At 32.4% G+C, this 22,127-nt stretch overlaps 1 protein-coding gene across 16 annotated transcripts in view; it reads right to left on the minus strand.

The window, feature by feature from the left end:
• LOC108904398 (muscleblind-like protein 1) overlaps window positions 1–22,127 on the minus strand; it is a 771,591-nt gene that overhangs the window by 455,297 nt on the left and 294,167 nt on the right. For 15 of the 16 annotated variants that reach the window (XM_018706932.1, XM_018706928.1, XM_018706929.1 and 12 more), the window contains one exon: window positions 8,793–9,392. In XM_018706932.1, the coding sequence (XP_018562448.1) occupies window positions 8,793–8,978 (186 nt within the window). In that variant the 5' untranslated portion in view covers window positions 8,979–9,392. Of the gene's footprint in view, window positions 1–8,792; window positions 9,393–9,658; window positions 9,747–22,127 lie in introns of those variants that run through there. The other variant, XM_018706930.1, reaches the window with a different exon arrangement.

Consider the following 22,127-nt stretch of genomic DNA (forward strand, 5'->3'; position numbering starts at 1 on the left):
CTATGAAAATGTCACATAATGTAGAAAAATAATTAGTTTCTGAGATACTTTCAGACATATCCGAGAAAATATTTAAAATTTGTCATTCAGAGTAATAAGTAAGAGTACTAAGAGCAAAGTCACTAATTCTGCAACAGGGAAATCCTTAGATAACCGAAATAATATGTAGCAGCACTGCACTTCCAGTCTTACGGTTTGTATATATGCCAATTCTCGCGAACAAAGGATACAGTAACAGAGGCACAGCATTCATAATTTATAATGTGGAAACAATGAAATTATTCTGCTGACTAACAAACAAGTATAGGTATGTTTAAACCGTAGAGATTGTATCTAGTAAATATTTAGATTATCAAAACTGGCTAGGAATAAATTTACATTCGAATAAAAGACTTATTTTTAACTTTTAATTCGATAATAACTATAAAACCTCGGCCGGCTTAATGAATAATAAAACTATATAGGATTTACCCGATGGCTTACTTTGAAAAACAAAAGAAACTCGTAAATCTCTGAAAGCAATCACGTCTGCCAACATTTTTACACTTTTTGATCCATGCGAACGATACGACAAAAAAAAGGTTAACGATTGTTTCTAATAGGTACATCAATCAACAGGATTCCACTAAAAAATATTCAAAATGTTAAATTTTACAAGAAAAACTAAAAAAACAAAATTTAAGTTAACTTTAAATTAATGGAAAAAAAAAGAAGATAATATTACGTTTAAAAAACAATCCTCATGATTTCATTTTATGGTAAAAATTGTTTTAAACGCTCTGTAGATAATTCAGCAATGTCCATATTACAAAATTATCTGCCAACAACAAATAATTTTGTAGACCAAAAAAGGTCCTTAAATGCAGTGATTTTCATAAAATTCCAAAGTCCTAAAACTTTGTTCTGTAAAAGTCAGTGAGTAATTGTAAGTGGTGTTGAAATAAAAAAAAATCTGTCGCAGAACTCTTGCAAACAATTTTCCGTAACAAAATTTTAAAGAAGTAGTCCTATAAATAAATTTCGACCAAAAATATTGACATATATTTCGATCAGATTAAAGGTTCTCAAATACCTTCTCAATTTTTAGGCTCAAAAAATGAATTAAGTTACTATTGACACAATACAGACTAAACTAAAATGCTTAGAGAATACAATTCATTGAATTAAAATCAAATCATAATAATCATGTTCAATGAAATACATATCTACTAACTTAAGTTCAATGTTTTTCATAATAAAATTTTATATTGAATATACATCTTCTTTAAACATTTTCTGTTAAGTTTTATTGTTTAGAACAGGACTCAAATTCATGTTTAAGGCTTCAAAATGATTATGATCAGACGTCGAAAATTTCTATAAAAAAATAGGTGCCCGAAAAAAAAGGTTTTCAAAAAAATTTTCAAAAAATTTAAAAATTTAACGCTTATTAAAATTTTGGATGTAAAGTTTAAAGTCTCGATTAAAGCCATTATGTTTGTCACATAATACAGGGTGTCCCGAAATTCATGCAACAAAATTTGGTCACAGATTCTTAAGACAAATTTAGGGGACCCGTATTTTTTATTTTTGCCAATTGGCCCCCTCTTTCGGAGTTACAGTCCCCTGAAGTCCGCCCCTAAGAATAATCTTTTTATTTATATTTCAGAACCCTGTTGTACAAGAATCACTAAACATGTGGAATCTGATGGTGCAACGCTTTTTGGCGGGGAACCCCCTTCATACAATTTTTCGTGGGCCCCCCTTGTCTTTGGAGCCAAAATAATTTGATTGCATATTTAAATNAGCACTGTGAGATTCCACATCTCATAAAACCCCTGTATACCAAATTTAGTGATTCTCGTACAATATGGTTTTGAGATATAAAAAAGACTTCTTAGGGGCAGATTTCAGGGGGCTGTTAACTCCGAAAGAGGGGGCAAATAGAAAAAATACGGGTCCCCTAAATTTCTCTTAAGAATCTATGACCAAGTTTTGTTGCATGAATTTCGGGACACCCTGTATATTACCTACATATTTAAAAAATAACGTTTAGAAACGATTTTAAATAAAAAAAATCATTATACCATTTTACGATAAGCTGATAAATATTCAAAATCAGAATTCAGGCATGGAATCTGAAAATCTACCTTTAAATGAATTTGCAAAACAATATTTTTTTTTGTTTTGGTTTTATTTTAATATTAGATTTAAAATCACTGATTTTTTTTATTATTAAAGTGAACAAATATTTTGTTTCTTCTGTTGTTCGTGAATAATATACATTTTTGTTTTTTTTTTGTTTTAAATAACAAATTACATAAATCGCGTTTTGTTAATTTGTTTGGGATCTAGTAATTTGAAAAAGAGCATGCCGATCTCGAATATATTTTGATTAAAATGTCATATTTTCATACTCTGAAGTTTATTTCAGCAAAATACATCTGAAAAAATATTTTAATACGTACTTTAAGTGTTTCCAGTTAGAATTTCTTAATTTTTTCCCCATTTTTGTTTAGAAAAAAATTTGTATTCCAACTTTTGAGATATTTTCCTAATTTTTAACATAATCTGGCTACCTACCTATGTCATTTACCTACTAATAAGTTTGCGAAATTTATATGGAGGGTAATAATTTGATATTTAAATTTGAATCGCCGCAAAATAGAATTTTAATACAACATCGTCTCCAATTGCTTTGAAAATATTCTGTTTCAGGTCCCATTTTAATGTCATTTGGTCGGAAAGTTTTATGAATCGCCTTGTATCTATAATTTCCATACAACAGTCTGGCCATTTAAATCTAATAAGCCGTGGGGTATAAACAACCCGACACATGCGATCGATATCCGTACTCGTACGCTACAAGTCCAGTTTAATAAATACTGATGCGCGCTACTAATTACATTAACCTCGTATCGATGATAAATCCGGCTATTTATAGCCGGCCATGGTGGAAATAAAAATATCTATCCCTCGCCTTATAATAAACGCGACGTTATCATAATAGCATTTTTGCCGGTGCAGGATGTTCAGTAACATTGTTAACGTTTACCATAGCCATTAAGAGCGTGACACAATGCGCTAGTCTGGTAGGTTCACTTTCGGACGTACAATAAATCCACTGGTTCGGTTCGTTGCGCTGATATATTTGCCAATTAATTCTTGGCCTTGGCTCCAAGAGAAATGCCATTAGTCGAGTGGATAAGTCGGATACGTTCGCTGAATGCAAAGCGATCCTGTACATTATTTGCTGCACGCTTCACTTGCTGCCAGAACAAAAAAACACGCTTAAAAATTTATAAGCGGCATTCGGGCCCAGCCTGACGAAAAGGCAGCGGAAATTTTCGTATCGTAATCCCGCCTAATTGGAAGACGAATTTAAAGGAGAGAGATTTGGCTGTATGCAACGTAATAGGTTCGCCATCTCCATGGCAGCTCAGCTTCCAATTTGGTGATATATCAAATTGTGGAGAGGAAATATAGCTGACAGTGACAAGTATTGTTCGGTAATGTCATCATCGCACGGATTATTATTTCAATGTTCCTACAATTGCTTCATGTTTCCTCGAATAAATCTCTCGGTCGGAATGCTAAATTGCAGGATGAAAGGCTAGAATAATAATAAAAAGAATCTTGACAGGGGAAAAGCCGACGATGCGGTCTTAGCTGAATGGAAACGCCTAAATCATGCTTTCGGCTGTATTACATTTGCCCGGACACAGATGTACCGACCTGAAATTTTGCATCTGTGTAGACTTTTCGCGGAAATAAATAATTTCTCAATTTCATGAAAAATCATAAAACGTGGAATAATTTAACAACATTTCCATTTTTTCTACCTACACGAGGGTTTACATTTTTTTAAGGCCAAGCTTTGCTTATAATTACAGACTTCGCACTACAATTGTTTGCAAATCAGATTCACTTGAGATTAAAACATAAATCGTAAGAATAAATACTTAAAACAATAATTTCGCACCATTTTTTTCAATACCTCGATCGTATATGTTTACTAGAAAGGTATGCATTAGGCTGATTAAAAATAAATCGACTATTTTTTTTTTAAATCCCCTATGAAATAGATTCACGGATGTGAGAAGAGATGCCTGTAATAATCGGAACTCTTAATATCAATATTTAGAGGTCGCTCATCGCGATTTTCTATTTCCCATTTAAAAAAAATATATTTTTCAATTTCAGAATTTTATATCTTAAAAACCAATAGACGGATTTAAATGACCGAAACGCATTCTTGTAGGGAATTGAACGTTCTGTAAAAAATGTTCCTTATCATTTTTTGATAAACCTACTCGTACAAAAGTTATTCAAATTCAAAGTTAAATTTATGTTATAATTACACTTTTTTCTCCAGTTTCAGGTAAAATGATTAAAGTTATCATGAAATATTATAAAAAAAAGGCATTTGAGTCAAAATTGATAAGTTTATCAAGTGGAAAATTTTAAATTATCACAACTGAAGTCATTAATCATTAGTAAAGAAATAATTTAAAAAAATTTCAAATACTATTTAATACAATAAAAAGGATTTTAATCGATTCTTCCCAGAAATTGTGGGGGTTTCAGTCATATTAATTTGAAAGACTTGATAAACTTATCAATTTTGACTTTTAAATGCCTTTTTTATAATATTTCATGATAACTTTAATCATTTTGTACGAGTAGGTTTATCAAAAAATGATAAGGAACATTTTTTATAAAACGTTCAATTCCCTACAAGAATATGTTTCGGTAATTTAAATCAGTTTATTGGTTTTTAAGACATAGAATTTTGAAATTGAAAAACAATATTTCCCATGTTATTTAAATGGAAAATAGAAAATCATAATGCGCGACCTCTAAATATTAATATTAAGAGTTCCGATTTTTACAGGCATCCCTTCCCATGTCCCTGAATCTATTTCAGAGGGGATTTTGGAAAAAAAAAATAGTCAATTTGTTTTTAAATCAGCCTACTATGCATGTATGAGTATATTCAATTTTTTTTTAAAACAACCAATAATGATGGATTGAAAATCACTTGAAATAACTAAGTCATAATTCGCCTAACTTTTCGTAGGAAAAAAGACAGAAAACAAAGTATCATGGTAAAATTTTAATATCTAAAACTTATTTGACATATTTATTTTGAAATTTTAAAATATTCTTATAAATCAAAAATAAAAAATGGAGATAAATTAAAACATTCCACCATGTACAAACTGATTCGCGATTAGGTATGGTGTCTGCTTCTGTGGCAATACACAAAAGTCTGTATGTATTACTGATGTGCGTTTACGTGTTTAAGAATAAGAATATCTAATTTTCACAGATTAAGTACAAAACAAACGAATAAGTTGTAAGAGATAACTGATGACTCAACCAAATTGATATGAACTAAAATATTTAATAATTTACCGTAAATCTGGTAGAGTGCAACGTAAACAGTTTTTAGAAATAATTTAAATGAATTTCTAAAAGAAATATGTTTTGTTCTGTCATCAGAATTTTTAGTTTTTAGTTGTCAAAATTTAAGTTACTATGGAAATTCCTTTACAATAACATCCTATTATCATAAAAATAAATGGATTGAATAAATAAATATCAAAAGCAAGTTAACTTTTTATCTAGCTGTCTTTTTTACAGTTTTCTGGCAATTTTTCCAAGAGATTGGTATTTAAGGTTTGAGTAAGCTTATCAATAGTAATATGTACCTAATTACATTTTTATTTATTGACCGCATTAGAAAAGATGATACATGACATACTGACTTTTAGCAAGCTCAATGGAAAGTTAGTAGTTGGTTATTTCAAGTGATTTATTGGTAGCATTTAGTAGCATAACCAATAACCATAACTCTCGTTACATGATTTTCACAATGCGACGACTGTGATTCAAAACAGTTACTTTAGAAAATATTAAAACACTGTGTTATGGGAATAACTGTTTACATTTTTAAAGTTATTTTAATGTCATGATATATGTTTTAAAAAATACATATCTACAAGTATTAAATGACTTTTATAATAGCATTATTACAGCTTCATGTAAAATCTACAGTAGATGAGAGTGGGAAACAATAAATTATTGCTGTCTGAAATACGTTTTGATGCTTATTGAAACACAAGTGATATTGCATGTAAACCAACATAATTTGTTTTTTGAAATGTAATTAAATTTCAGAAATAAAATTTACGAATTCTGAATCTTCATTTTTCTAAAAAGGACACTGTTATATGAAATATGGGCCTGCTAAGGTGAATTTTAAATTAAATGCAATGTTTCTGAAATACCTACATATGGAAAAGATGTGGAATCATCACATTCTCGTATGTAAACTGTAAGCCAATACACACAGTACATTCATTTCAAGTAAAATAATCCCTGATAAAAATTACCTTACCGTGGAATATTTGTATGTTTTTTTATTTGCATACTTTTAGATAAATCATAAACAATATGAACTAAGTTTTGCTAAATGGGAGTTTAATAAAAAATGCATAAAAATACATCATTTGTTTTGTTGGAAATATCCCGAATGCAAAAAAGTCTCCTAACATGGCAATTTAAAAATTAACGGTAGCTAAATTTGAAAGTTGCCGAAATTTCATAGACCCCCAAATATGATTTTTCGGTTTTGCTACAAAAAAAACTCGAAAAAAACCATTCGCAGAGGTGATTCAACTCGAAATGCCAGACAATGTACCTAGATACATAAAAAATAGCGTCATCAGCGGTACACAGTATTTTTCCGGGCTCGCAACGAGCGTTATTAGTCACTGTTAGTTGCTGCAAATTATTACGAACGCCATTAAGGTCTGACAGCCAATACATTTTACAACTGAAATGGCATAATCGCTTCTAAATTGAACCTTGCAGTAAGGCTCTCTCGCCGTGGGAAGGAGAAAAAATTATTGCCGTTATCTGTGGAGGCTGTTAATGTGAACATAAAATATGCATGTCTTAATTTCTGTCTGGAAGATAGGCTGGCAATTCAATGGTCAAATGAGAGGCTTCCTCAATTTTGCATTTAATATTTTTCTTTCGTGGCGATGGAAATAACTCTTCTAATCCTCGTTATTTGTTATTGAGAGTGGGTGGCGCTACTCCTCGATGATTTACCCGTTGAATAAATACTAAAAATAACCCTGTCCCAGTTTCACATTTTCCGTATAGAACATAATTCCTCCAGATAATTGCGTAATATAATGAAAATCCGAGCGAAAATCGTAACAAATGCAGACAAACAAATTTTAATCGTCTCGTTAAAGCGCAATTTTCAATTATTTGTGACGAAATTGTCCCTTTATTTATTCGGTGCATTCCAAAATAAACATATTTTGAACTGCTTGACGCACGGAAGGAAATTGTTTGTTTATTATCTCGGGACGAAAATAACTTTTTATGTATCAGTATCCATAACAAATAAGACGGTAAAAACTTGCGGATAGTGTAATGAATTGAATATACAGGGTGTCCCGAAATTAATGGGACACAGAGCAAGGGTAGATTCCTTACATCAAAATAATGCGATTAAGCCAAACTTACCTTGGTCCATTTGTGGCTAATAAAAAAGTTACAGGGTGTTAAAGTTCAAATTTTGAATTCGAAATTCTTAAAATTCTTAGAAAGTTTTCAAAGGATTCTTTTGAAAATTTGGAATAGGGGATTTTCGGGGACGAGAAAAACAAATCCGTACTTAATTTTGCTGTAGACGCTACAGGGCGCTACGAAATGTACTCTTGGTTGATAAAAACTGGTTATAACTTTTTTATCAGTGTGTGTACGAATGTTTTAATAGCAAAATATTGTTCTCCTATCTATTTTTCACAAATAAGGGATACTTGTTTTATGTCGATAAATTTAACCGGTTTCGATTTATTTCTTGTTTTTCTATTGGATGCAATAAAATAAAATAAAATAAAAGTTTGTAGTTACTTACGTAAAAAACTAAAGATTATTTTATTATTTTTTCATGGCCCGCACGAAGCCCAGATTTAAACCCCATGAATTTCAGTATTTGGGGTATTTTGAAATCAAAACATACTTTTTTAGTTACTGTAAAGAGATGCGGATGTACTAAAATATGCCATGAAGTGCTATCAAATATTACCAATCCATTACCTTATTAAGGGTTACTAAGGAAAATACAACTAAAGTTTTTAGAGTAAAATAATAAAAGTAAAATGTAAACCACTATTTGAAAGAAAATGGATTTTAACAGCAATGCTCTTATCATTTTTCTTATTTTCTCAAAATCAAGGCAGATTACTAGACCGCTTTTGTTTGGGATGTTCTTCCAGAAAAATCCATCAGGTTCCCGAAAATGGCATGTTTAATGGTGATTGTCCCCTCATCACCGCTATTTTGTAATTGATTTCTAGTGACTTATGCTGCATTTTATTTAAAATATGTAACTTTTTTTGTTAAAAAGATGTTGGCAGTACAACTTTATTTAAAAATATAGGGCCCTCGCATTTTTACTTAATTTTACATGTTTAATACATTTTAGAAAATTGTTTGAATTTATTTGGACTAACTTAATATCTTTAAAATAAACTAAAAGTACTTTATTTTTTGCAACTTTCTTGTTTTGCATTTTCTTCTAAAATTGAAATGTTCCTATCTCCTATTTTTTGGCTATGTATTTTATAATTATCACGTATATGATGTAACAGTGAAATTATACGAAAACTTTCCTTATTTTATCTGTTAATGAAATTAGTACCTGCAGTTTTGTTTTCTGATATGTCGCTGTATGGCTGCGTTCTTTATAAATTGGTATGTTGAAAAAATTAAAAGAAAAAACTTACCTTAATACTATCGTAGCAGGCTGTGACACGTCCGTTCTGGACCTCGACGTTGGCTGGAGGGTGTGCAAATTTGCACTCGGTATCCGGCCTGGAGCACTTGTTCCTCTGGAATTCCCTGCAAACTTCCAGCTGGAGCCAGCGAGAGTCTTTCCCGTTCAAAAGATTATTCATGTTAACCATAGCCATTGTACCGACAGAACGAATTTTCCAAAAGTGATTTCAAAGACACTATTAAAATACAAACTGGACGCGAGTTCAAAGTGTGGACGTGGCGCGACGGCGGTACAATCCAATTAGAATTGCGGTTCAATTAACTTTAGATCAGGTAGAATTATTGTCCATTTCGAGTAACTATTAAAATACTATCACGCTTCTTGTGTATAAAAAATAAACTCGACTCGGGATCACACACTGTTTGTTCTATAACAATTAAGACGGTCTAGACAAACGAGGTTTGTAGAGAGGAGCTTCGTTCCGTACTATGAACTTGCACAAGCAGGTAGGCAAAGCGAAGCGATTGTCGTTTTTATTAGGTTCTAGCGCATGTTGCAGGTCCTGAGTCTACTGCTGATGCTGTCGACGAATGTCTTCTGTGGCGGTCTGCAAAGCAAAAGCAACAATTAGAACACTAACAATCACCCCTCCAAAATGTTCTACTACAGTGTTAAGGTGACTGCTCGCCGCTACGGCGCAGCATCTCGAAGGAAGGGTTAAAGTCGGCAGATGTGCAGCTGGACCGGTCAAGATTATTATTGCTATGAAGCCCACTATTTCTGCATAACTGGAATCGGACAAAACGCCAGCGTCTACCCTTTCTTCGAGCGTCCAAGATATTTAATCAATATAAGTTGGAAGGAGAAGCTTACGTGATGATTTAAATATCAATGGTATTCTACATAATTACTTGCTCGGTTCGCATATAAAACTATACTAAAATATGCACCTAAAACCAGACTCAATCTACATACGCTGAGAAAACCTTCAAACTATTTTCCGAACATAGCCGCTGTTGATATAATTATAGATTCATATAAATATTCTCAGAACTGGAAATTATTATTGTATCTGTAAGTGGTGAATCACAACGGCTTGAATATTTTAAAATCATATTTGTTATTTTACAACCTAGGAGATTACTTACAAATTCAACAACTTTAATAATAAATAATCTCATGAATTTTTACTTTACAGATGAAAATTAAAATCTTTATGGTAGAAGATTGGTGCTAGCACTATTCTTTTCTAAATTATATGTTACCATCTAAGTATTTGATTTATGCACTACAACTTCAAAATGACATAAGAAGACAGTAAATAGCGAGTACAGTAGCAAATACAATAGGGAGGGACTGTAAGTAGTAAGTGCAACATTCGCTGTAAGTGTTCACCTATAAGTACACATCGTAGTTTATATATTTATTACCTCGTAAAATTTTAATTCAATACAAAATGACTATAGCAAGTGAACACTGTAATCATAGGCGATTGTTTAATTAAATATATTAAAATTGTGTGAAATCTATTATTATCTTACTATAAAGTTTCTCTTGCAAAAGAAACTACATATTATCTACTATTATAGGACAAAACTAGTAATACCTATATTTAAACCGTTTTCCCATATTTTTTTGAAAAAACAATATTTTTAAGTTTCGACAACGTGATAAAATATTCATTTACGAGAGTTATTTACAGAAGAGTTTCATGTCACCAAACTGGTGTATAAAACCCACTTTATTGGCTTTCTTGTCACCGACCTGTTAATGTTAAGTAAGAGCTTTAATCCGGTAAACACTAAGGCTTTCAAAATAATAAGGAATAAGTATATTTTTTCGTGAGTGATACGTCAGGGTATAAAATTTGTATTTTATTTTATGAAGCTTTGCACTAGCTATACAGGGTGATTCACAAATGTGGTGACCAAAAATTATACCTCATATTCTTTGGTGAATTTTTAAGGGGTCTTTCCTATTTTATCGTTTTTATCCAGGCCGTTTCGTTAAAAGATATTGGGTGTTAAATTAAAAAATATTTATAATTTTTTTAAATAGTAAGTGAAATATTTTGTCCAAAAGCTGAGGACTTTTCATAAAATTTACATGAACCAGTGGCGGTGATACAGGGTATTGGTTGCATATTTTTATAAATAAAATAGTACGCCACTGCCTTACGGTAACAACCATAATATTTTCACTTCAAATTACTACTCTCTCATGTTTTTCTAAAAAAGCCTGATTTTCGGGTAAAAGTTAAAAAACCAACTAAAAACATTTTTACTTAAATGACTTGACGAGGCCTAATGAGTCGCTTATTTATTAGAATAAAGAAATCAATAACATTAGTCATGATTTTAATGATTTTATTTGAGTAAATGCTAGAAAAAACCTCCACTTCCACGAACACAGGTCCGACATCTTTTTAGTAATGAAAATATAATTTCTTTGAAATTTATTGTTGCTTGAATCTGATGAAAAGCATTATTTATTCTTTCTTCTAACTGCTCAGAATGTCAAAGTTGCTATCGCAGCTCACTATGTCATTAAAAAAGCAGTATATTCGAATGTCGAAGTGTCTTCTCAGTTCGTTTCTTTAAGTTTTACTCGAAAATCAGCCTTTCTTCGAAAAACATAAGAGAATAGTAATTTGTAGAAAATTGAAAGGCGAATCCGAAAATATCATGGTTGTTACCGCAAAGCAGTGGCGTACTATTTTATTTAATTATTTTTTAAAATATGCCACCGTTACCCTCTATTTCCGCCACTGGAGCATGCAAATTTTAGGAAAAGCCCTCAAATTTTGGACAATGTTTACATAAGTATTTATGTAAAGCAGTGGCGTACTATTTTATTTATAAAAGTATGCAACCGATATCCTGTATCACCGCCACTGGAGCATGTAAATTTTATGAAAAGCCCTCAGGTTTTGGACTATGTTTACATAAATACATGTGCCCAATTTCAAATTATTTCTCTCACTAGTTTTGAAATTATTTAAAAAAAATTAAAAACATTTTCTGAAAGTTAACACCCTGTATATTTTTAACGAAGCGTCCTAGATAAAAACTTTATAGAAAATACTCCCCTTAAAATTTACCAAAGAATAGTTACGAGGTTTCATTTTTGGTTACCATTTGTGAATCACCCTGTATAGAAAGCCCTTTTAATAATCCATAAAATAGTTTTAGAATGTTCGTTTAGCACAATTAGTACACAATAGTTTACAAACTTTTACAATTTTTGTTTCACTGTAACTAAATCTTAACCTTCAAAGAATCGGCAGTGTATATATTTCTCGCCGATTAACGAAATTCCCATAAATTTTTAAGAACAATGTAGAACAATATCTAAGCTTCTATAAACATAAAAGGAAGAAATACGTATTCTAGAAACGTCATGAAATAAATATGTAAATAAATAAGTATATAACAAATCTCACTACACTAGGGTGACTTTCTCTAGAATATTAACCAACTTGTATAATGTAATAAGATCTATTACATACATTAACACACTTTTTAGCTAAATTAATTTAATACTGTCCCAGTAAATAATTTGTTTTTACTGGATCTACGCAAACATTTTTTCAATAATGTCGAATTTTAAAAAGTTTAAGTTAAACAAATATTAGGTAAATTTGCTACTGAATGTTATTTCTTGGGCATTTATATGACTGTACTTAACCTATTAATAAATAATTTTAGTTATGAAAAGACAAAAGATATACAGGATGTTACAAATTAGTAGGTAAAACCGTTAACCCACTTCTTTGAACTGGTCTAAAATATCAAAGCGCGAACGAAGCAAAGGGGGGTTGTAGTATCCACGGACTCCCCCAACTTTTTTTTGAGTAGGTACGCCTATGGTTTTTCTATTCTATGGTATTCTATTTTTTTTCACAACAGACGCTCTACCTATAAAAATATTTTGAAACCGTAAACGTCTTCAAAAAATATTGAAGAGGTCCGTGGGTACTACAACCCTCCTTTCCTCCATTCACGTTTTGACATTTTAGACCAAAATTACACAGAAAGTGCCCACTGAAGATAAAAATATGTGCCAAATTTAACACAAATATCTCTAAAATCACCAGAGCTGTCAATAAAAATCATTCTTAAAAGTTTGATATTGACACACTGAATTTTGAAAATGGTGCTCCGAAATGAAAAGTAGTATAAGAAGTATTCCATTATTTTATTCCAAAGAATATATTAACGGTTAACGTCTTGGCCTACTAATTTGTAACACCCTGTATATTTCTTCAAAACTGTAGTGACTCACTGGTCAAAAATAGTTATTATGCAAGAACTATCCTCCAACTTCCTTACATCTTGAAAATAATAGTACCGACATGGCGACTAAAGAACCAAATAAAAATGATGAACACGTCGCAGTTACGCAAGAGCTATTCCAGGGAACCTACGCGTATTTTCAACAAAATCAAGTGTGAATTAGCATCGGAATTAAAGCACGTGTCCTTGCCGAACCACAGCCATTATTGTCTGTGAACGGGTAACGATTAAAAATGCACGGGATGCCGATCAATCGTGGGACTTATGATTCATGCATGCAGTCGTCCCACATCCAGAATGGGGTTATTTAACGCGGCCAATTAGGTTTTTCATAACAGCAACGGCGAAAATATGGCAATTTAGCCAACTGTACTTTGACCTCGAAGTCGACTAAAGCGCTAATAATTCAACAAGACACATTTAAGAGGCTGTAAAACGAAATTAAGTCATTGTTTGCTGACTCTAACCGCAGAATTATTACTGGGAATATTTAAAATAGCACGGAAGATAACAAATTATCTGAGCGGAAATTGACTGAGGAATTTTACGCTCACGTTAAAACCGAAGAAATTCTGATTAGAAATAAAATACCACCTTTAAAACCTTTTTCTTTAAATAAATATAATACATACAATAGCTTAAATAACAATTATTTTATTTTGTAAGTTCGCGAATTAAAAAAAACACAAGATGTAGAAACGACTGTGGGCAGAGCTATCTCATCCGTCACGACAATATGTTTAACAAGTATTTTTTCTTGAAGTCATTTCTAAGAGTTTACTAAAGACGGGACGTGAAGCTTCTAGTCAGTTTCTCAATATCAGATCAAAATTAAAAAAATTAAAACGTGATACATTGCATTAATAAACATATAGGGACTAAAAAGGTCTGCAATTTTTTTAAATACGCACTAATGGAGGTATTTAGTGATATACGGTTGACAGCATTGCGTTGCGCATAACCTCTTCTACAACTTCTTCTTGGATTGTTGATATCTCATTTAGTTTTCGTGATAATGTTATTTAAGTACGACATGTTTAGGTGGTGTCAGTTTTTGAAATGAGCGATTTTCTCAAACAACGATGCAACGTAAAATTTTGCGTGAAACTGGGGAAAACTTTCACGGAAACGTTTCAGCTTTTGAAACAAGCTTACGGAGATGATGCTCTGACTCGTACGCAATGTTACGAATAGTTTTCACGATTGTGGTCGTCAGTCAATTGAAGATGATCTTCGACCAGGTAAGCCTTCGAATTCATCTGATAACTTCCACGTTCAGAAAGTCAAATATCTGATGCGTGTAAATCGCCGACTGACTGTCAGAGAAACTGCAGAAGAGGCCATGCCATGAAATTTTCACTGAAAAATTGAACATGCATCGAGTTGCAGCAAAATTTGTTCCTTTTGGTGACCAAACAACAGAAAGAAAATTTTGTGAACAATCCAATGGGAGAAGAAAACTGGATTTACGGCTACGACATTGAAACAAAAGTTGAACCACCACAATGATTTGGCAACTTTAATGGAATAGTGCATTTTGAATTCTTACCTCAAGGTGACACAGTGAACCGTGTTACGTGAAAAAATCCGCAAGAAGACCCCATAGTTGTGGCGAGACAACTCATAGTTCTTGCACCATGACAATGCGCTCGCACACTCAGGTTTGTCAATTCGTCAGTTTTGTGTCAAAAATATGACTGTCGTCCTTCACCCTCCCTACTCGCCAGACCTGGCACTGTGCGATATTTTCTTCACTTCGAAATTAAAAGCAGTGCTGAAAGGAAGCCGTTTTCAGACTATTGATGACATTAAAGCAAATTCGTCATAAACTTTTAAGATTACTTTAAATTAAGTTATCCAGAACTGCTTTGAGCAATGGAAGAACCGCTGGAAAAGTGAATAAGTGATCGAAATACTTTGAAGGAGACAAGGATCTATAATGTATAAAGTTAATAAAGTTTAAAAAAATAAAGTTCGGTTATTTTCTGAACAGACCTCGTATAATATACTTGTAAAATATGAATAAAACAAATAATCTAGCAGCGCATGAATTAGAAATTGTTCTCAATGATTTAACGACAAAAAAAAACATGAAAATTCAAAAACCAAGACAATGTTGGAATAAGAATATTTGAACTACATAATGGCAAGATGATTAATCCATACAGTTGGAAAAAATCACTCGGATTGATCGCTCTTTTATTAATACCACCGAATATTATATATTTTTCTTTCATCACTACTAGGATGCACTCTACCGGGTGTCCCAAAATTCATGCAACAAAATTTGGTCACAGATTCTTAAGACAAATTTAGGGGATCCGTATTTTTTATTTTTGCCAAGTGGATCGGAGTTACAGCCTACTGAAGTCCGCCCCTAAGAATAATATTTTTTTTATATCTCAGAACTCTGTTGTACGAGAAACACTAAATTTGGTACAAAGGGGTTTTATGACATGTGGAATCTGATGGTGCTACGTTTTTTGGCGGGGAACCCCCTTAAGACAATTTTTCGTGGGCCCCCTTGTCTTTGGAACCAGAAAAATTTGGTCGCATATTTAAATTTCTTAAAAATTATCAGTCCACTATAAAGTCATTAAATTTAGAAACTTTTTGTCTCTTTATACTTTTTTCGTATAACGCAATGTTTTCAAGAAAAATGTCGAAATGTGATCGAATGCATATCGTGATTCGCCATTTTCCTCAAAAACATTGCATTTTACGAAACAAATATCAAAAGATGAAAAAGTTTCTAAATTCAATGGTTTTCTAGCTAACTAATAATTAAAAAAAAAAAATCTAATTTGCGACCAAATTTTTTTGGTTCCAAAGACAAGGGGGCCCATGAAAAAGTGTCTTAAGCGGGTTTCTCGCCAAAAAGCGTGGCACTGTGAGATTCCACATGTCATGAAACCCCTGTGTACCAAATTTAGTGATTCTCGTACAACATGGTTTTGAGATATAACAAAGACTTCTTAGGGGCAGATTTCAGAAGGCTGTAACTCCGAAAGAGGGGGCCAGTTGGCAAAAAGAAAAAATACGGATCCCCTAAATTTGTCTTAAGAATCTATGATCAAATTTTGTTGCATGAATTTCGGGACACCCTATATAAAGTTTGTTAGTGCACAGGCATTAATATCAGTAGTCTGTTTTTGTTGCTAAAGTAGGTACATCTACTGCTCATATTAAAATTAGTGGTTTCTGCCTTGTCTTCCCTGTGCATTTAAAGGCCTAATATATTTAATTATTGCTCTAGCGTGATAATTGAGTGTTACTTTTATTAGTGTACGTTAGGAGAACAGCTGAATTCGGCTTATGAGAGAACAGTCTATTCTCTGTAACATCATCCCTTAAGTAGACGTTTGCACATAACTGCAACGAAAATACTTAACTGCAGCAATTTTATTCTTAGACGAAGTTATTCCCGCTAGTAACTGATTTTTTTTTCGCAACATTGACCACTGGCCTATTACTTATATATCCATATACTGTGCGCCATTCAACACTGCTTCTCCATTAATGTTTGAACTGGCATTGTCAACAATTTTTTAATAGGACCCTTTGTGCAAACCATCTACCTGGACGATATAATTTAAAAAAATGGTTTACTAATTCTCTTGAAGTACCTTATGTTGTACGTCAGGGTATGTGGTATTTATATCATGACCTCATTATTCTCTTTATGTACATGAATATTTGAATACTGAATTTCCTGATAGATCGAAAGGACGCGGCAATCCATATTCCATGTTATTCTAATTCTCCGGATTTCTTTTTTTTTATTTCTCCTTTAACTTTTCAACTGTGGAAATATAAAAATAATAGTGTAAAATATAATGTAATATTAAAGACTATCAATATCGGATTGAAGCTGCTGACAATGCGAGTTATTCCAATTTTGTGTCTTCTTTCCGCTAAGTGATAAAAAGTTTTCTATATTTTCCATTCAAGCCGGTTTCCGATTATGTTTTTGTATCCTCGAAGAATATTTTCAGAAGGCAAATATTTATATTAATAATAATATAAAATATTATCATTTAAACAATGGAAATGTTCAATGAATCGGTAGTGTAACGTTAGATGTTTGAAAAGGATAGTATACACCCTGTATATACACTTTTAGAGAGCAACAAATGTTCGGTCGAGACCGCTCTGTGTAGATATAGTTCGATCGGAGTGATTTTGGTGTCATTGTGTAGGTTGGGCCTTCCAGTGTCGAATGGAAATGGTCCGGGTATTCAATGATTACGGGGATGGCAATAGGGAGGAAAATGGTGAACCTCTATACAGGGTGGCCCGAATTTTATGCAGGAAACTTCGAGGGCAGATAGATCTCTTTAAAATAATAAGTGTTTGCCTTGTAAACGTAGGTCTAGAACGGCCTCGTTTTAGACATACAGGGTGTTAAAGTTGTTAAAAAAATTGATTTTTTGTTTATATCTTCGGAATCTATTAATCGATCTCAATAAAATTTGTTACAGATAATGTATGACAGTAGGCCTTGCATTCCCCAAAATGCGAGCTCTAGAGGTTCAACCAGTGGTGTACAACTGGACAGGGGTCGCCCCCTTTTTATAAAAAAAACCTACGCCACTGTATTTTTTACAACATATTGTAACGGATTTATATTCTAATGCACTAAATACTTAAAAAAGGTAACTAGAATTTTTTCCCTAAGATTCGCCGTTCTCAAGTTATTCATACCAATACAATCCCCTTGTGGCAGACATTGCAAACCATAATATTACAAGAATATTTATGTTTATGCTTGAAAGTAATAATTCAAATAGATGGTTTTCTAGAGTTTACAAATTATTGGAAATTTGGATGGTAGCAAGAAGAAAGGTCCACAAACTTTAATACGAATTATTCCGAGCCACACTTTCACAGAAAATTCGTCTTGAAAAGATCTTGTTCGAATTTCATGAGGATTGAACGTAGCTTCATCGATCCAAATTATTTTTAGTAAGAATTCTGGATTATGCTGTGACTAACAACTACTGACAAAATTTCAGGTGTCTCTCTGCATCTTCCGGAAGTAAATTTTGCACAGGTTGTAACTTTTCAAATTTTCGATTTACTCATCCCGAGTTGCCGAGACGTTTTTATTCCAAAAAGATGAAAGCGACGAGTGTAAAGAATTTTGTTGAAGTGCTTACAAATTGCACTTACTTTTAACCATAAACATAAATACTATTGTAATAGGTTAGAAGTATCTGTCACAAGGGGATTGTATTGGTATGAATAACTTGAGAACGGCGAACGGAAAAAATGTAAGTTATCTATTTTACGTATTTTGTGCATTAGAATATAAATCCATTACAATAACTTGTAAAAAATACAGTGGCGTATGTTATTTTTATAAAAAGGGGGTGATCCTGTCCAGTTGTACACCACTGGTTGAACCTTTAGAGCTAATATTTTAGGTAATGCAAGGCCTACTGTCATACATTATCTGTACTAAATTTTATTGAGTTCGGTTAATAAACTCCGGAGACATAAACAAAAAATTAAATTTTTTTAACAACTTCAACACCCTGTATCTCTAAAACGAGGCCGTGCCAGACCTATGTTTATAAGGCAAACAGCTATTATTTTAAAGAGATCCATCTGCTCTTGAAGTTTCCTGCATAAAATTCGGACCACCTCCCTGTATAGACCACGCCATAAGCGGGTAAAACAGGGGACCATATTTTCACGAAGTACCTAGTTATTTTTGTAAACTAATGAATCGTCCATATTTATTTTTGAGAAATCAATATGTAGTTATCGAAAATTTTCCCCATTTCTAAAAATTTATTTAATATAAATAACTGATATATTCCTTATTACTGACAAAACGCGACTTGAAGATTAGCATTTCACTGAAGCCGCACATCGTTAATTGATTTGCCCGAAAGTCGTAGTCTTTAATGTGTTCATTTTGCTTCCATCCCGGCAAAACACTCTATACTATACCGTGTCATTATTACCTCAACGTTAATGCATATAACGCCGTATTAGGCTTTTAGAATAAGTAGAAACCATTCAGAGTGCCATCTATTTTCTGCGAGGAGGTAAATGGCAAATCTCTTCCATCAGGTGGAATAAAAACTGTGATTGTATCGGGAGACCTTAATTCAGCATAACAGCGCCTTTTTGCGTCGCCTTTGTGGCGTTTCATTTTCGGCTTAATCTTAGAAAGAAGATTGGGTAATTGCGGAGGTGTATTCAAATTCTCGAATGCGGCAGCAGACTTTTATTTTATTCTTTGGCTGGGGTTATAAATGCTGGGTTATATTTGCCAGTCACAGACCATCCTATTATCTTAATGTTTAGATATATTAGATATCAAAAAACTTCAGTTTTCAGGAGCAGATCGCTACTTATTTATATGAATATGCACCACTCTGGTTGATAAGTGGAATCCAAAAATTTATTTACAACTATGTATACACGGTGATTCAGAACTGATCCAAAAGAAAATTTGGATGTACAGGGGACTCTTACAAATACAATTTTGTAAAGAAAAAATCAAAAAGCTCAGTTCGAAAATGATTTAAAAATACACTTTTGCACGGCACTGGAAACTGGTCTACTGTAAAACCTGACCTCGCACAATGCGACCGGCATGGCGGCAGTGATAAAAACAGACAAAAGATGTCGCAAGGAAAGACATAAATAGAATTTTATAGCACCTAATTTACATAAGCAAATTCAACTGCTTTTGCCGTTATTGTTAATATTAATTAATAAAATTAATTTGTGGTTTTAAATAATAAAATAATTTGACATCCACCGACGTGTAAACACATTTAGGTCCGTCTTACTCAGTTTCTACGAACTAACACAAATGTTGTCTTGCTTCACCATAATACAAACGTTTCACCAGAAACTAAAACGATATCCATCAACTCCTAGTTGCTATACACGCAAGCCGTCTTTGACACTACGTAGTAAAAAACTATTGTAAACACCACAGATAACAGGTAAACACTAACGCAATGGCGATTGTAAAATCGGATTTCAGTATTCGAAGTCGCTGAGACCACGTGGCTCTCCACTAGTATCGCGAATGACGTTGGAGACTACAGCTATCCAGCTATGTAATGGTTGAATGTACTACAACTTCAATATTTTTTTTCTTGGAAACTAAGGAATTTACAAAAAAATTTGTTTTAAGATATTTACTCCATTTCTCGTGCCGCATCTATTCCCAAATTTTTTTGGATAAGTTGTGAATCACCCTGTATTAAAACTTCGTAGGTATAATATTTCTCTATAGATATATTTTACTACTTTAAAAGCTATTTAAATTAGCTCCAGCAGATTATTTTCTGAAACACTAAGATATTGAATAAGTAGTAATATAGCTATAAGTACCTAATTATAGCACTAAAACATATTATTTTTACAAAATATTGTATATGGTTACTCAAAGAGGTAAAGAATAAAGGAATTACTTTTAAAATTTCCATTAACGAATAAAAAATTTGAGACAAATGAGAAGTCAACAATTTTTTATTTGCAATTAAAAAAAAGTTTAGTTTTTCCAATGTTGTTTACTGATTAATACTTTGGTTACGCACAAAACAATTGCGAAAGAACACAAAATACTGTCGACGTTTCACTGTATCAGATATGATTAAGACAGTATTTGTCAATATAATAGAATATGTAAGTAATTTGAAATACGTCTGCGAAGAACCAAACAGGATTTACTTCCAGCAGTTAGCATTTACAAGATATTGCACAACTGTCAAATATTGCATCACAGTCGCAATTAAGTTGCACCAGCAATTTCTGTAGTTATGAGTAATACGATTATATTGGATTTCAAATGGAATGTATTGAAAATTATTAAAAAATGGATACACTTAATTAAAATCCAAAAACTTTTCCAAGAAAATTTAGTATTTTAATGTAGGTAAGTAAATTAACCATATATAAATGTTTTTTTCCGCTTTCCGTGAATATTGACCACACATTTAGTAAAAAATGCTTGTACATTTTTAATTAGCTTGTTTCGTAGAAAATCTGGAAATTCATAGAATCCTGAATGAAATTGAGTAGTACTAGTATTTCACGATCCATTTTCAAGGATATTAAGAAGCTACTAATGAAAATACTGTAGTACTAGAATTAATCCATTTGATTTGAGCTAGACTGTCTATATAACCACATGGATTTGTAGCTGGATTTTGAGAGTAGATAGAAAAAAAGATTAAAATGTCAGTCGATGTACAAGTCCGTACAATATTTGCCGAGATAAAATTCCAAGAAGACCCCTGCGTATCTTTCTTGGAATTAACTGCATTCAACACCCGAGGAAGAAAGCCACTGACGGCGAGACATTCACCGCTCATACGATTGAAATGAAATGGGCTTAAGTTAGACAAAATTATCAAAGAAAACTGTTTTATTCTACCTCAACAAATATCGTACGGACTGTAGGTCTGCAGAAGCATCCCTTTTAACAAGAGTTAAAATTTAGGCATAAGCTGTAAGGATAGGTTATTTGAGGGTTACGTTAAAAAGTGTCGTAATATTCTCTCGAAAAAATTCTACAGCAACAACAACAAATAGGACCGCTAGTAGCTAATCCATCTACCAGGAAACATGTCAAACAAATGAAAAACAGCTAAAAATAACTTCATCACCTTGTTTTCCAAAAAATGAAGCGTCTGTAGACCATATGAATTTCTGCCTTTATTTTTGGTCAAGTAAAATTTTATTTATGAGATCCTTTAAAGAATTTAGATATTGAAATTCGAAATTCGATATTGAGAAATTAAACCAAGTCAAAAAATAATATACATAATCAAGTAATACATAACAAGAAAATAATCAAGTCTGAGAAATTAAAACATGGTTCCTGCTAACTTTTAGAAACACTTCCTGAGAAAAAATGGCGATAATATAAATAGTGGTTTCCGAATTCTCGGAAAAATAACCAGATAAAATATACTAAATATTAACCACACTTCGGTCCGTATCGCATGGAGAAAATTGCGGTTTTAGTGAACAGTCAGCCGTCTCGCAAACTTAAAGCGACCTAAATATTTCAG

The sequence above is a fragment of the Anoplophora glabripennis genome, unplaced genomic scaffold (genome assembly GCF_000390285.2).
Source record: "Anoplophora glabripennis isolate ALB-LARVAE unplaced genomic scaffold, Agla_2.0 scaffold91, whole genome shotgun sequence".
Classification (NCBI taxonomy): domain Eukaryota; kingdom Metazoa; phylum Arthropoda; class Insecta; order Coleoptera; family Cerambycidae; genus Anoplophora; species Anoplophora glabripennis.